This window comes from Argiope bruennichi, chromosome 7 (genome assembly GCF_947563725.1).
Source record: "Argiope bruennichi chromosome 7, qqArgBrue1.1, whole genome shotgun sequence".
Classification (NCBI taxonomy): domain Eukaryota; kingdom Metazoa; phylum Arthropoda; class Arachnida; order Araneae; family Araneidae; genus Argiope; species Argiope bruennichi.
Window position 1 is genome coordinate 117965966 of NC_079157.1, and position 15347 is coordinate 117981312.

The 15347-nt window shown below is 25.2% G+C and overlaps 2 protein-coding genes across 4 annotated transcripts in view; one reads left to right on the forward strand and one right to left on the reverse strand.

Moving 5' to 3' along the window:
* The window catches only part of LOC129976736 (forkhead box protein K1-like), a 69715-nt gene extending 61058 nt beyond the window's left edge, over window positions 1–8657 (forward strand). Inside the window, exon 7 of the mRNA XM_056090455.1 lies at window positions 3128–8657. Within this exon, the coding sequence (XP_055946430.1) occupies window positions 3128–3384 (257 nt within the window). The 3' untranslated portion in view covers window positions 3385–8657. The remainder of the gene's footprint in view (window positions 1–3127) is intronic.
* Window positions 8658–9360: 703 nt separating this feature from the next.
* Window positions 9361–15347, reverse strand: part of LOC129975923 (septin-9-like) — a 130675-nt gene continuing 124688 nt past the window's right edge. For 2 of the 3 annotated variants that reach the window (XM_056089213.1, XM_056089214.1), the window contains 4 exons: window positions 14666–14783; window positions 14433–14528; window positions 12192–12340; window positions 9362–10928 (listed from right to left, as the gene is read on the reverse strand). In XM_056089213.1, the coding sequence (XP_055945188.1) occupies window positions 10775–10928; window positions 12192–12340; window positions 14433–14528; window positions 14666–14783 (517 nt within the window). In that variant the 3' untranslated portion in view covers window positions 9362–10774. Of the gene's footprint in view, window positions 10929–12191; window positions 12341–14432; window positions 14529–14665; window positions 14784–15347 lie in introns of all 3 variants that reach the window. The other variant, XM_056089212.1, reaches the window with a different exon arrangement.

Consider the following 15347-nt stretch of genomic DNA (forward strand, 5'->3'; position numbering starts at 1 on the left):
GATCCTGCAGTCATAAGTTGCCTCAAACTGGAGCATTTATGCAATTAAACTAAATTAAATTCTCCAAAAAGTTGTTGCCAAAGGAAATTATTAATGATCTTATTATGTTGGGAAAAAAATTATTGAATTTAGTGTTTCCATTTCTAAAATGATATTGCCAATTTTAAGAGATAGGATTTTAATTTAAGAAGGGAATAATTTTTAGAAAAGATAATTTTAAAAATTAAAACAGAATTCAGTAGTTAAAAAAAATTCAAATAACGTTCAAGTAAATTTTTATGGAGAACATTGTAACATATATATAATGAAATGCCAATGCATATGAGAAAAGGCCAAATTTTTTTGGAAATATTTATTTTTTTATTCATTTATTTTTGAAAATATTTTTGATTTTATAAAGATGTGTATTCTTTATTTATAACTTATTATTTTAGGTGTCTTGATATTTGAATTTTCTTTAATATTTAATGAATATATTCAAAACTTATTGTTAAAATTATTCTACAAATAATGAAAGTCTAAAAATCTACAGTTCACCAAAAATAGAAAAAAGCATTTGCTGAAGTAATTTAAAATGTATGACTTTGAGACTAATACTATAAAATGTATAGTAATTCAATAAAAACTTCACAATTTTATCAAGTAAAATGAAATATTATTCAATAAGCTCAAGCTGAAAGACATTTATTAAAAAGATATACAATATGCCAATTGGATACTTTAAGAATTTGAAAATTCTAAAATATGAGGCAGAATTCAGTTGCTATGTTAAAGAAATTGCAGTAGTTTTAGAAGACGGTATTTAAGATAAATTATCTACATTTGTATGTTTAACAGTACCTGTGCTATGGTTTTTGGTTTGATGTTTTATGGCACAAGAACCAATATGAAGGTTATACTGCGCCAAACAAGTTTATTTCTAATTAAAAGTTAAATAAAATCAGTTTCTATAAAAGTGATAAAAAAAAAATCATTGGTAAAACGATGATAAATTACAAAAAGTCAAAACTAAGCCAAGATGGTAAGTTCAAATTAAGGAATAAAAACCTATAGATTTTAAAAGGACAAAAAGGTTCTCATGTGGATCTCTACCAAGCAACAAGGGCAAAGTCACCGCTGTTGTTTTGAAGTAAAATAAGCGCTGCACATTAAAATAAGAGCATTCAACAAGGATATGATAAACTGTTATTCCACAGTCACAATGTGGGCATGTTGGCAATTGTTCATTTAATAACAGATGTCTATGTGTGAATCTAGTGTGACCGATTCTCAGACGAGTTAAAACTGTGACATGTTTTCGATAATTCAAAGAAGGCCAGTTTTCTATGATAGGCTTGCAAGTATGAAGTTTGTTTAGAGTTTCTGAATCCCACTGAGTTTGCCAGTTTTTGTAAAGACATATTTTTGCCTGTTTCTTCAAATCACATGCAGGTATGGGTGTTTCCAAAAAATGAGTTGCGGATTTGGCACTCTTATCAGCCTGCTCATTCCCACATATTCCCACATGGGATGGTATCCAACAGAATAAGACTGTAAAGCCACGAGAGATAATTTTATAAAATAGGTCTAAAATCTTTAAAATATTTGGATGAGCATGATTTTGGAGCGATTTTAAAGACTGTAAAACACTTAAAGAATCAATGTAAATAATATAGCTTCCACTGTGCTATGAAATAAAAACAAAAATGAAAATATCCAAAGAGAATAACAACATTTGCAAAAGCTTGCAATAGTAATAGATGTGATAAATTAATAATAAAAATTATCAATAATAAATTGAATTATAAAAAATAATAAATTATTATGTGGTAATATATTTGGTATCTGAGGAAAGCTAATTTTTTAAAATTATAATTTGATGTAAAAATAGTTTTTTATTACAATATATTAATAATTTTGGACAAAGAACATTATATTTCTTTACTCCTGATAATCTTTAACTCTCTCTATATATATTATATTATCTCTCTATATATTAATAATAAATATTAAATACAATATTATTTATAATAGATAATAACATTCTAAACTTTATCAGTTTATTATTTGACATTGACTCAATATTTTACTGTTTTTTTTGGGGAGGGGGATTATACATCTTGCCTGTTTAAAGAAATATTTGTTAGTTCTTAAAAAAATATTAAAAAAGCTTTAAAAGATTATATTTTGTTGAAAATTCCTACTATTGAAGTTCTTAAGTGAAAGTATGGCATCACAGACTACACGAAACATTTATATTGTATTTGGCTTTAGTGTCCAATTAGTTTGTCAAATTTCATAGAGATAACTTAAACTTTGCAAATGAGCTATACAATCATCCAGAATCGAAGGTCAGCAATGACAAACTTTATTTCGACTGTTTCTCATCACTAATCTAATTCATTTTTAATCGAATTATCTCTTGTAATGATAAATGAGTCCAATATAACAATCTCAAATGTTCAGCACAGTGATTGGACAGGGATAAAAATATAATATCAAAAGAAGCTGATGGTGAATGTATAGTAGTCTAATGCAGGTGATATCCATTATGATTTCATGAAACCTGACTCATTGATCATAGCAGAAGTATATTGCAACCAGTTGATGCAAAAACTTAAAAATAATAATAATAATAAGCAGATATTGGTCAATAGATTTACTTATATATGATAACCCTAGACCACACATTGCACAAATGAATGTAGCAAAACTATAAGAATTGGAGTTGAAAGTTCTTCATCAGTCTCCATACTCATGAGACCCCCCGCCTCTCCTTCCAAACGCACACACATATTCAAAAAGAAAGTAGTTTACTTTCAATTCGTGTTTAAAAAAAACTATTATTTATTTATTTTTATTATTATTATTATTTTCCTACTTTTATGGAAGAGAGTTAAAGATGCAGTTAGGATATGGCGAGAAAGTCGGGGATTATTATATTATTTTTATTTATGTATTTATTTTTTGAGAATTTGTTCATGGACCTAATTTTTCATGATCTAAGGTATTTGTAAACTAATATTTAGCTTAATAATTTTTTTTAATTTCTAAAATTTTGCATTGTATTAAAATTTGATAATTATTCAACATTTATCATTAATATTTTAAACTAATAATTTTATCTGTATATTTTTTTCTTTATCAGAAAAGCTGTATGGACAGTTGATGTATTCTCACAGAAACACAGAGCCACAGCCAGTTGATTCAACTCGCATCAACCAACAGCCAAGTGTCATCATGCAAGCTCCACCCTCTCTGCCGGGAAGTACCTTCAGTCCACCATCATCTACTTCCCATCCCAGCTCCACCACCATGGAAGCCCCTCCTACCTTCATGCAAATGCTGAACATGCCTGAAAATGATACAGAGTCCGAACAAATGAGGTTGCATGACAAAAGTTAATTTTTAAATAAAACACTGAGAAATTTTTAATCAGGGATAAATTTGTACGTTTCACATATCTCGAAGTTAGATTGTAAGTTCATTAATTCTTCCTTTTAAGTTTTGAAAACAACACGATTTTTTTTATATTTATTAAAAACATAAAATGAGCAAAATCAAATAATAATCTTTAGATTTATTTTTAAAAAGTCTATCTTTTCTCATGAATATTATTCTCTTTTATTAATTGCAGCAGATCTCTGTTAAAAAATTTCAACATGCTTAATTATATTCAAAATTCCTTTGAATTACAAATGCAACTTATAGATTTGTTATTTGAAAGGAATTTATCTAGCTTATATTAATCTGTTTTAATTTTGCATAGTATTTTTACTTGAACTTCCATTGTTCAATTAATGAAACTATTAATTTTTGACTGTCTAAGAATAAGACTAATTGATTGTCTAAAACTAAGACTATTTGAGTGTCTGAGACTATTTTATAAGTGGACTAAATCTTTCATAAATTGAATGCACTTATCATCTTTATCGTGTAAATCGCTTTTCTGGAAAAAGGAATTTATAGAATAGATCTCATAAACTTTTTTGTCTAAACATGAAAAAATACTGCTTTGCTAATGCAGAGCTTTGTTTAAAATAACCGAGGAAGTTAATGAAGCTTTCATAAAATTCGAATTTTCAATTTCCAAATATTATTTTTTGTTTTATTTAAAATTACAATTTTCTTTTAAAAATTACTTTTTATGTTTAAAATTTTACATATCTTAAGTATTGGAACATATTGCTTGATTGATTTCCCTCTTTGCATGTTATTAATAGAGGCCTGGATATATGAATAATTACATTATTAAAAACAAAATTCTTGTTGAAGAATTTTAAAGCTTGAACATGCCAGGATACTGTTGGCTTTTAATACGAAAAATTATTTTTAGTATTTTTAGCTTTTTATTATTTGATATTTACATAAACACTTTATGTGTTTACGGTTTTCCAACCCAAAAAACTATTATGATGGTTTATTCCATATAAGAGGGGCAAAATAACGATTCATTCTCTGGCCCCTATTTTGCATAGCCAAATGCTAGTCACTATATTACTTTCATTAAAATATCAAGAAATAAATGCTTATAGACAAATATGTAAGTACTGTTCAAGTTGTGTATGATTGCAATATCAGTAAGATTGTACCTTTCTGCATGCCTGATGCTGTTGTTTTATTGTTATTATAGCGACATATCTACTTGGTAGTAAGTGCTTTATTATGCTATTGTTGTAGCAATGCTTGTTTCTCATAATTGAAATTGTTTGTTAGGTTGCAAATATGTTAATTATTAATCTAAAGATTAGTATTACAAGCATTAGGATGTAATGTGGATAAAATTTAATTGTTAAAAAAATCCTCAGTTTTTTTTAAATTAATTTTTAAAAATGGCATATTTTTAAAACTGATGCTTTTGATTTATGTGTTTGTATTATGCATTTATCACTTCAAATTTTTATTTATAAATCTTGTGTGTTAACTTCTTTAAATAAGTTAGTCTTATCAGGAAAATAGCATTAAATAATGCATAACAAACTAATAGTGCAATTTCTTGGATCATCATTTAAAAAGGTTTTCTGGGCTCTTACATTTTTTGGAATAATAATTTTTTGTGTATATGTCATAGAAATGTTTTTAATAGCTTTTGGGCATTTATTATTCAAAATAGGAATAGTGTTTACTATTTTATGCCTTTAAATTTAAATCTTGCAAAAGAATTTATTTTTAATTATGAAGTCTTAGACATAATTTAATTCATTTATTTATGTCAAGAATTATAAAATATTGACATTCTCATAATACTCCTGTCAAATTGTTGATTATTTTACAAATATTTTCAATCTTCATGAAATAGTGATTAAAAATGTAAGCTTGTTCTCTAATTTTTTTCTTGTGATTTAATTACAATTATAAATAATAATTGTCATCTATAAAACTAAATAAACTTCTGTTAATCAGCTGAAAATTATTAACATATTGGTGGAGTTCTTCCAGATATAAATAAAAAATTATCATTTAAATTTAAAAATATTTTTAAATCATAGAATCTTTAAATACATAATTATTAATTTAAAAATATTTTTCCGATAAGATGTATTGTTTATTTTTCATAAGATGATCCAAAAACTTGTATTAAATTCTAATTCCTTTTCCTTTAAAGTAATAAAGAAAAATTGGAATACTGTATCCATTTCAAAATTAGAAATTTTGTTTTAAAACAAAAACACAATTCTGAATACTGCTAATATAAAACTTATAGTAAGGATATAGTGACACAGTTGCAAAAAATGATTTATTAGCCTGTAAAAACTAAAAGCACACTGATAAAATATAGTTTTAGATTTGAACATGTGGGACTTTTTGATGCTTATTCTGTTAATGTAAAATATATATATATTTTTTAATTTTATAGTAAAATCGAAATACTCATACATTTTTTCTAAAAAAAAATTGTAAGCAGCCATCCCTCCTCCCCCCCCCAAAAAAAAAATACAAATAGTCTTTATAATTTTGTTATAAACTGAAATGTGGTTTCTCTCTTTAATTATTTGTAAAGTTATCCATACAAAACTTTGAATTGTATGATTTAAACATTGTTGCTCATGATTTTTAACCGATTGAAAAGTAATGAATTAAAATGACCCAGAATTATGTTTTATATGAAAAGAATTTGGGCAATTAGAAATTTTGAATTTACTGATAATAGTTTAAAACGTATATTAGAAAGGAGAGGACTTATTACATACAACTAGAAATTTAAAAGATTTACACATTATAGCAAGTATATTGTTTATATATTTGGAGCAATCTTTATATTGCAAAATATGTATGAATTATGACTTGATAGTTGCATATAAACTAATGTGAAGTTTTGCATTTTAATTATGTGCTCAATTCAAACAAAATTTAGAATAAGTTCACACAAATTATGATTTTAGCCTCGCAAAATCAGTTTTTCATGTAAAGGTTATTTTTTATGACATTCTTATTTCAAAATATATGTATACCTTTTGCTTCTTGTTTCTTTTGATACATTGGATCATTTTAAAATAAGTATCTTTTTAAAAATATTATTAACTTTGTGCTTAAATATATTTCAAGTAAGGTTATCATAGCCATGTTTAAAATTAATTTAAAATAATTTGATTCTTTAATTTTTTTACCATAGTTATTTTTATTTTCGAAATTATTTTGTGCCAATAGTAATCTTATGTGTTGATGTATATAAAATTATGCATGTGAAAATTATTGATCATGATTTTTTATGTTTAAAAATATTATATAGTGTTGATTTAATTCCTTAGTATGTGCAATTCTTTTCAAATATTGTTGCATTTTACTGAAGAAATTACATTAAAAGCTTTTAGTTCCTATTTTCCCTGCTACTGAAAGGTGGCTTGTGAATCAGATCTGTGATTCACAGATTTTGATTTTATGGTTGTGTTTGCAACTATATCTGTTGTGAATGAAAGTTAATTGTAAACTTATAATTATGTTATTAAATTGTGTAAAAATATTGTCAGAATTTCTTAATCATCTGTACTTATGACATGTCCATAATTTTTTTTAACACAAAACTAGCTACAAGAGTTTAGAGTATAAGTGTGCTTCATAATAATAATATTGTTGAAAGAAATATTTTTTAACTCCATACAAGATATAAATATTCTATAAAATGTTAAAATGAGTGCTAATCTAAAATAAATTTTAATATATACATATATAATATAGCATAATATATATACATTAATTAGATTAATTATTTTGAATAGAATTTTGTTCTAAACTTGCCTTAAATGAAATGTACAAATTTTATAAATTATAGTATAACAGGGTATTTATTTTTGCACTTTGATTACAAAAGATTTATTTAAATATCATATGTTAATTTATATTTAAAAAAAAAATTTTTTTTTGATGAAACAGTTTGTGATGCCTTGCGAAATATTTTCATATAAATATCTCTTTCCTATTATTTACAAAAGTAAAATATATATATACTACAATCTGATTAAAGACTTCTATAATTATTATATATATTTGGTTCTGTAACATTGAAAAAACAGTGAAGAGTTATGTAAAGGCATGCAGTTCAAATATAATTTGTAATGGAATATGTTGAGAATTTATGCAATGTACTATTGATATACTAATGCTTACTTTTGAAGCCAAATGGGTGAGAGAAAATTCTGTGTATTTTGTGGAGTGGATCTTGCCATTAAAAGGATAGCCTCAAAATCCATTCTCAAAGTGCATTGAACTCAGTAAATTATGAAGTGTACAGAAAAGTTAGATATTTTATTGTAGATTTCTTATTCATTGTTGATTTTATTTGTTAACTGCTGATAATATTGTTATAGTATTTCTTTTTTGTTTAATATTTTGAATTTAGAACTTTTGTTTTAGATGCTCATGTTTTAGTGATGCTAAGAAATTGTGTATACTTGTTATCAGAATATTTACATCGACTATAGTGTAATTTGTTTTATGCAGTTTATATGTACGATTTCCTATGTGAAAAAGATTGGAAATAAGATTATTGCAGATTTTAAAAGCTATATTTTTTCATATGCACCAAAGCTAATAATTTTCTATTCTGAAAGATATATATAAGTAAACCATTGGTAGAGTGCCATTATTAGTTTAAAATGTTATGATATAAATGTAATTCTATAGTTTGAACGATTAAATTAATCCTGTATTACAAAAAAAATTAATAAATTTCAAATATTTTTACAAAAACTTCATACAAAAAGAAAATAGCTTTTTATAATTATTTGTATTAAAGAAATGTAGCTGAAATTCAAAAATCCATTCATGATCATCAAATCAAAATTTCATTCAACATCTATAATTGAGTCAGTCATTAATCACATTTTATAAAAATTGCACATTGTAATATCTAGTCATCAAATGCGACTAAATTTTTTTTAATACTTTCAGTTATTTTATGAAACATTTGCTCTTATGCTCATAATATGTGTCAATAATGCTTTTCATTTATAAGGTCTGCTATTAACCTTAGTTTCAAGACTTGCAAAGGATGAATGTTTTGCATTCTACTGTTGAGTAGAATTTTGAATGTTTTCTTTATTGAAATAGCATTCCATTTTTCTGTGCCTCTGTAGCATTGCTAAATTTTTAAAACTGTTTAATCTGTGTTACAGATTTTGAAATTTTATTGACATTTTTTTGAATTGTTTGAAAATAAAGTACAACTATGTCTCTGATAATTCAGTTGTTTTTTTCCCCCATTACACATGTAAGCAAATATTATACCATATTTTTCAGCAACATATAAAGTATCTAAATCATCCCCCTCTCCAATTGTAAAAATTCTTGAAAATGATACAATATTTGCTTCTTATCTGTGAAGTTATATATCAAAAATAGACGTTAATTGAAATCTTGCATGACCTAATATCTACTTATTCATGATACTGTGCTACAGAAAATGGTATGAAATTAGGCGCCATTTTGATGTGCTTATATAAAATCAGGTAGGAGGTAATCAACTCATTGTAATAATTTTTGCAGGTTTATCTACTTAGGTTTCTTAATAAATGTTTGCAAAGTCTCCTAAATTTTGACAATTTCAATTAAAGACAATATTTACTTGGAAAAGTTATTGCTTTTAGCTTTACATTTTCAAGTAAGCAGAAAATCTATTATTTATAGGAAAATAACTATATGTAATTTTTAGCTCAGAAAACATTCATCTATAAATATTTCGAACAACAACAAATTGTGAGAAAATGTTTAGCACTAAGATGGCAGTTGGATTAATGTTTTTTTTTTTTTTTTTTTTTGGAATAATTAATGTATAATGAAAGAATTTCAAGTACAAAATGAAATAATTATACCATACAACAAATTATTTAGAAAACTTTTATCAAAACACATTTTTGAGCATGGATATTACATTCCCTTTGTATTTCATCAATCCTTAACGTTAATTTAAAATTTTTACTTTTAACAGTTCAAAGAATAAAAATTTAAGTTTAGAGTTATATAGATCCAATTCAAAAAAATAAAATATTCTGTATACATGTATTAAGAGATATGTAATAGCCATATTTCTAGCTTTTTACTAAGTTTTCAAAAATATATCAACACTCCTGTTTTACAAATTATCAAGGCTAAAAATGTATCAATAGAAGAAATACAATTAAAAATTTGAAAACAAACAGGCACAAAGATTTGATCTAAAAAAATCAAAGGCCCCATTAAACAAGCAATTCATTTTGTACATTTTATCCTTAAATTTTTGCAAACCTGCAATTAAAAGTTAGAAAATTAATATGATAAAAATGCTTAATATACATCAACAGGAAAGGGGGAAAAAATCGCTTAAAAAAAAATTTAATGTAAAACAATCTGAAGTTATTTAAATACAATAAACATCTTTTTGGATACTTACAGACAATTCATACTTTAGGTAGGAAATCAGTATAAAAAATTAATAAAAATGCAATGAGATTCATCAAAGGAATGTAGCTTAAATAAAATTGCAAAAATAATAAATGGCACTAAGAAATAAAAAAAAAATGCATTAAAAAGTTCATATCACATACAATATGTCAAGCTACAAGTAAATACACAAAACTTCAAAGTGATAACACAAAGCATAAAAAGTTAAATATTTCGTCATTTTACAAACACTTAAATGTGTCTGACAGGATTCTAAAAATAAATGCACATTCTCGTTTGTATAGATAGGCACTTTCCTAGTAATATCCAATTTATATTTTAAGTACTGAAGATATCATTTAGTGAATGAGTAAATGTATCTTATTATAAAAGAGACTTCTCACTCAAAATGCATCTATTACAAGAATAAAAATATGACAATGTTTCTTTTTATGAGAATTTTACTGAGTGATAAATAATGTCTATTATGATTTGGCAGTGTTTTTATGTACTGCTTCACTATCTAAAAATATTACTTTCAAATCTTTTGATTCAATAATAAGTCACGTGAACAGAGGCGACTGCTTTATTTCAAGCAATCTAACTACTGTAAGAATGATTATTAATTATTGTTACACCTGCTTAATATTAAACAACACTATCCTAAATACTTTAAACATTGCAAATAGTGTTGTTTGATAGTAAGAGGACAGCGGAAGATCAGAACACACACAAAAGTTTTAAAATACTGTTAGGAAGTATGCAATCAATTTTTTGAAAGTTAATGACTTATATACAAGTAAGTTTATGCAGGTGCATGAAGATATAGTCAATGTACACATTCTTGAGATAGCGGGAAAAGATAGGAAATCTATTGTTCAGAATGACTATCATTAAACATGAGAGAAATACCCAATATAAGTAGTTTACAAAACACAAGTTATAAGCTACTTTCATTCAGATTTTCTATGTCCACAACTTGGCCATTCAGTCCACCATTTAGATGACGATGATCCTGAGAACGCAACTTCTGATGTCTGAAATTTTCATAGTGTACTAGCCTTGTAACATCAACCAAATCTTGCATATGAGTCCTAGAAGAAAAATTATAATAGTCAGTAATAAAGAAATAATAACTAACCATGAATTAATTTCCTAATTATAAAAAAAATGTTTTGAAATGTATATTTGTGAAATATATACTAACTATTTTTCAAATTTTATTTATAGCAAACGTATCATAAGGTGATACAAATGATGTCTTAGATGGTAGGTAATCAAATATTATTTATTCTCTTATAAAAATATTTATGAGGCTGATAGATAAAAAAAAATACCATACAAGATACTATTACTAAAGATAATTTACAAAATAGTAGATAGTTTGACAAAAAAAAAAAAAAACTCTTCTTATCTTGTTTGTAATTCCACATTTTGAATACCTTTATATATGAACATGTTCTCAGCAAATTCTTGGGGAAAGTTCAGTAAAAATGACTATCAAAATGCCTTTTTGGATTTTCCATTGTTAACAGTAGAAAATATAGTAATTATTGGAAAATTCCCTCACTTAAAAACTTAAGATAACAATTTTCAAAATGTTAGAATAGTAAAAAATGAAATAGTGAAGTAAAATAAACTCTTAGCGCAGGCGTCCAAAATGCGAGTACACAAATATGAGAATTATATAAATATTCTGAATTATTCCAAATTAACAGAAGTTTTGTGGCAATATAAGTGATAGGATGTATGTTGGAGTAATCAATAGCAAAAAATTATAAAATTCAAGTAAAAATGTGAATTTGGCATGTTTAATTTTTTTAGGAAGATATTTTAAAATAAAAATTGAAACTAATAATTAAGAAGGAAATAGGGGGATAATGAAATTATAAAGTTTTAATATATAATTATAAAGAATTTAAATGATATATTTCCCATAATTTGACTTTCTAGTTTGGCTTGTAGCCAAATGAGCAAAGTAGTAAAATTTCTTTTAGATCTGCATTTTTTGTTTGGGATCAACACAGAAAAATTTTAAACTGATTAGAAAAAGAATTATAAACCAATGAAAAGAGATAATTCTTCTAGTTTTAAATTAGAACCTGCATAATAACATTTAAAAAACGAAAAAAATAATGAAATTGGATATTAAAAAATTTACTTAAAAAAATAACCTTTTTAAAAAATTAATTTTAAATTTCAGTAAATTATGTCAAAAGTGTAAGTTTCTATGGAACAATGTTTTCTTCAAAGGTAAACTGAATTTTCTTTCCATACAATCATTCAATTGTTTTCAGTTTACAATAATCAATCAAAATGCAAAAAATTATACAAAGCATTGTATAAAATGCATATACCTAATGAGCATGTCTCTGAGATCAGGAAATTCGCAATGTGCTCTGTTCTCTACTTCTACTGTACCCCATTGGGTCTTTCTACCATAAATTGTGCGTCCATTAATCTGATGCTGCACATTGCTACCCACAACAGCAAATGGGATCATTTCCTGAAATACAATTGACTAATTAAATAACATTTAAATAAAAAATATTTAAAGAGCTTCTAAAAATCTTATGTTGAAAGCAGACAAGAAATTGAAATCAGGACGGAACCTCGCAAGTCTTACTTCATGTTCATCTATTTCAGTGGTGTATTGTAAATAAAAGGTTAATTTTCTCTAGAAATTGAGAATCAATAGATTTATTGTAGGTTGATTCAAAAGCCGATAGAATGGAAACGTTTTTGATAAATTTGACGGATCATGGCTTATTTGGGATATTGCAGTTCAAGATTTTGTTGAGAATTTGAATTTGCATTTTGTCAACGCCTAAGCACTTGTCATTTGCTTTTAAGTTCAATATTTTGATGAAAGTGGTATCACATTTTAAGAGTTTTTCTATTCAAATGTGATTGTTTTTATGCAAGTTTCTAAGAAAATCCAAAATTTAATTGTTTGTTAATTCAGATCTTTATTTACATTTTCCATCCAACTATCATAGATTGTAGGCAATTAAAAACAGGTCAAGCTTACTAAGATGCTATCTGTTCTATATAGGTTCTTCTATTACCTTCTTTCATTTACAAGATCAAAATCATTTTGTATGAAATAAATTGTCTATGTATATCCTTTACATAAATCCACACTTTCTAGATGAAAATGTGCTCTTCTTTTTGAAAAAGTGCTGCCCGCAGCTCAAAGTCCACAAATTTATTGAAATTAAGCATTTAGGGTATTTACCTCACAAAAATAATTTTTACACCATTTTAAAATTTCAAAAAAAGAAACCCTTTAAATGACAACAAATTTGCTATTAAATTTCCCCCTAATTTTATCTAATTTTTTAAATATTTTTTAATGGTTTGCAACAATATCTATTTACTTTAAAATAAAAATCTAAACTCAATATTTCGTAAAATATTTTAATTACATTCTCTTTTTCTATTGTTAAAACTAATCTGGACAAAGTCTGCTTTCTTTTGATACATTAATTCCAAAGTAAATTTTCACTTGCCACCAACTTAATGTTGTACACTTTTTAAAATATATTTCTCAATTCAAGAGCATTGCATTAAATGATTTTATTTCATTTGAAAAATTTTGTTTATTGTAATATTTTCCTCCATCAGCTCCAAATTGATACTTTTAATGAAGCAATAAGGGACATTTGCTTTAAATTTTTTAAAATCACAAATTTTAGGTTTCACTTCAATTTTTTAATTACTATAACTTTTTTTGGAGGAGTGTGCCATTTTGATTAAGGAAAAATTAAGAACTAGTATCTTTCACAAAACTTATTAGTTGAAAAATTCTGACAGTTCTTTTTAAATTATTTTTGATATTTTTCTTACTAAGCAATTGGAAATTAAGTGTCTTTCTAATTACATTTAAGTTTTGGAAGCCCCATTATATTTTTTTAAATCTAATATGCATAGTAGTATAATTATTTTTAATTTTTTCTAAGCTGCACATTTTTTTAAATCTAATATGCATAGTAGTATAATTATTTTTAATTTTTTCTAAGCTGCACATTTTTTTTCCTGTTAACTTTGGTCATCTATATACAACTCAGAATAGCATAATATTTTATTTCAAAAGCAGATATTTTTTAAAAAAAAGATAATTTACTTTTGCAAAATTATCAATTACCATTAAATTCTGATTTGTAGTCATATAAAACAACAAAGGGTGAATTTTAAACATTCATACAAGCTGCATGATTATTTAACAAGCATAACTATTTAACAGTCAAGAAAACCACCTGATTAGATGATCAAGCTTTCATTAAAGGCAGATATTCCATCAATGAAATAATATTAAGATTATGAATTTATATAATATAATTCTTTTCTAATATCCTACTATTTTTTTATACTCAAAACACTGAACAATGCCATATATCCTACTTAGTAAAATTAGAAGTTAACATTAATTTGCAACATGGTTAAATGTACAAGCTTTTAGATTTTTTTTTTTTTTTTTTCCCTATGTGTAAATTTCTACCATACTTTATTATCTGACTTGTTACTATAATATTAAATATAAAAATTAGTCATACATAAATATACATGAACAAGAAACAATAAATGACATCACATACCCTAATTTTATTATTAGCTACAACATCTTCTGGTTCTTCTTCCAAATCATTAATAGGATAAATATTAATACCATTCTTTTCTAAATCCTGTTTGATCTGGAAATGAAATAAAAAGTCAATATAAAGATTTCATTTTTCAAGCTCTGTATTCCCAAATAAATTATACAACAAATCAAAACAATACTGGAATCAATGTAGGATTCAGGATTTCTTTAAATTATTTTCCAACTTACTCTTTGTTTAAATGATATCCTCTCCTCTACAGTCAGAGTATCTGCCTTGGCAATAACAGGAACTATATTTACAATTTTGTCTAACTTCTTCATGAACTCTACATCAAGTGGAGTCAAACTAAAAACAAATAAATTTTAAATATCATATACAATTTGAATAAATGTGATATATGTAAATATTATACAGTTCTTCAAATTTATAAATACTGAAAAAATACAGCTAAAAATAATAGAAATTGCATACATTACAGTACATTACATTTTTTAAAATTATTTTTAAAATTTTCAATATCATGATTAAAAGGCTATATGAATTGACTATCTAGACCATGTGTATGTTAAAGCAATAATGTATCAGTGTAAGGAGGATGGCTTCTTGTTTTAAAAAAAAAAAATTTCTTTCACTAATTTCTCAATATGAATATTGAAGACATATTTTAAATTTTTTAACAAAATTAAAACTGAATGAGAAACATGCATGCATACATACAATTTACCAAGAAGTAAAACCATCAATAAATTAAAAGAATTGTTTAAAAAAATGCTTCAACATTTCTGAAGTGCATGTTTGCTTCTTACATTATTTTAAAACAAAACTTCGCATAGAAAAATACCAAGCTTAGTAAATTACAATTAAAGCATATTTTTAGATAACTAAAAACAAGTGATAACTATATATATA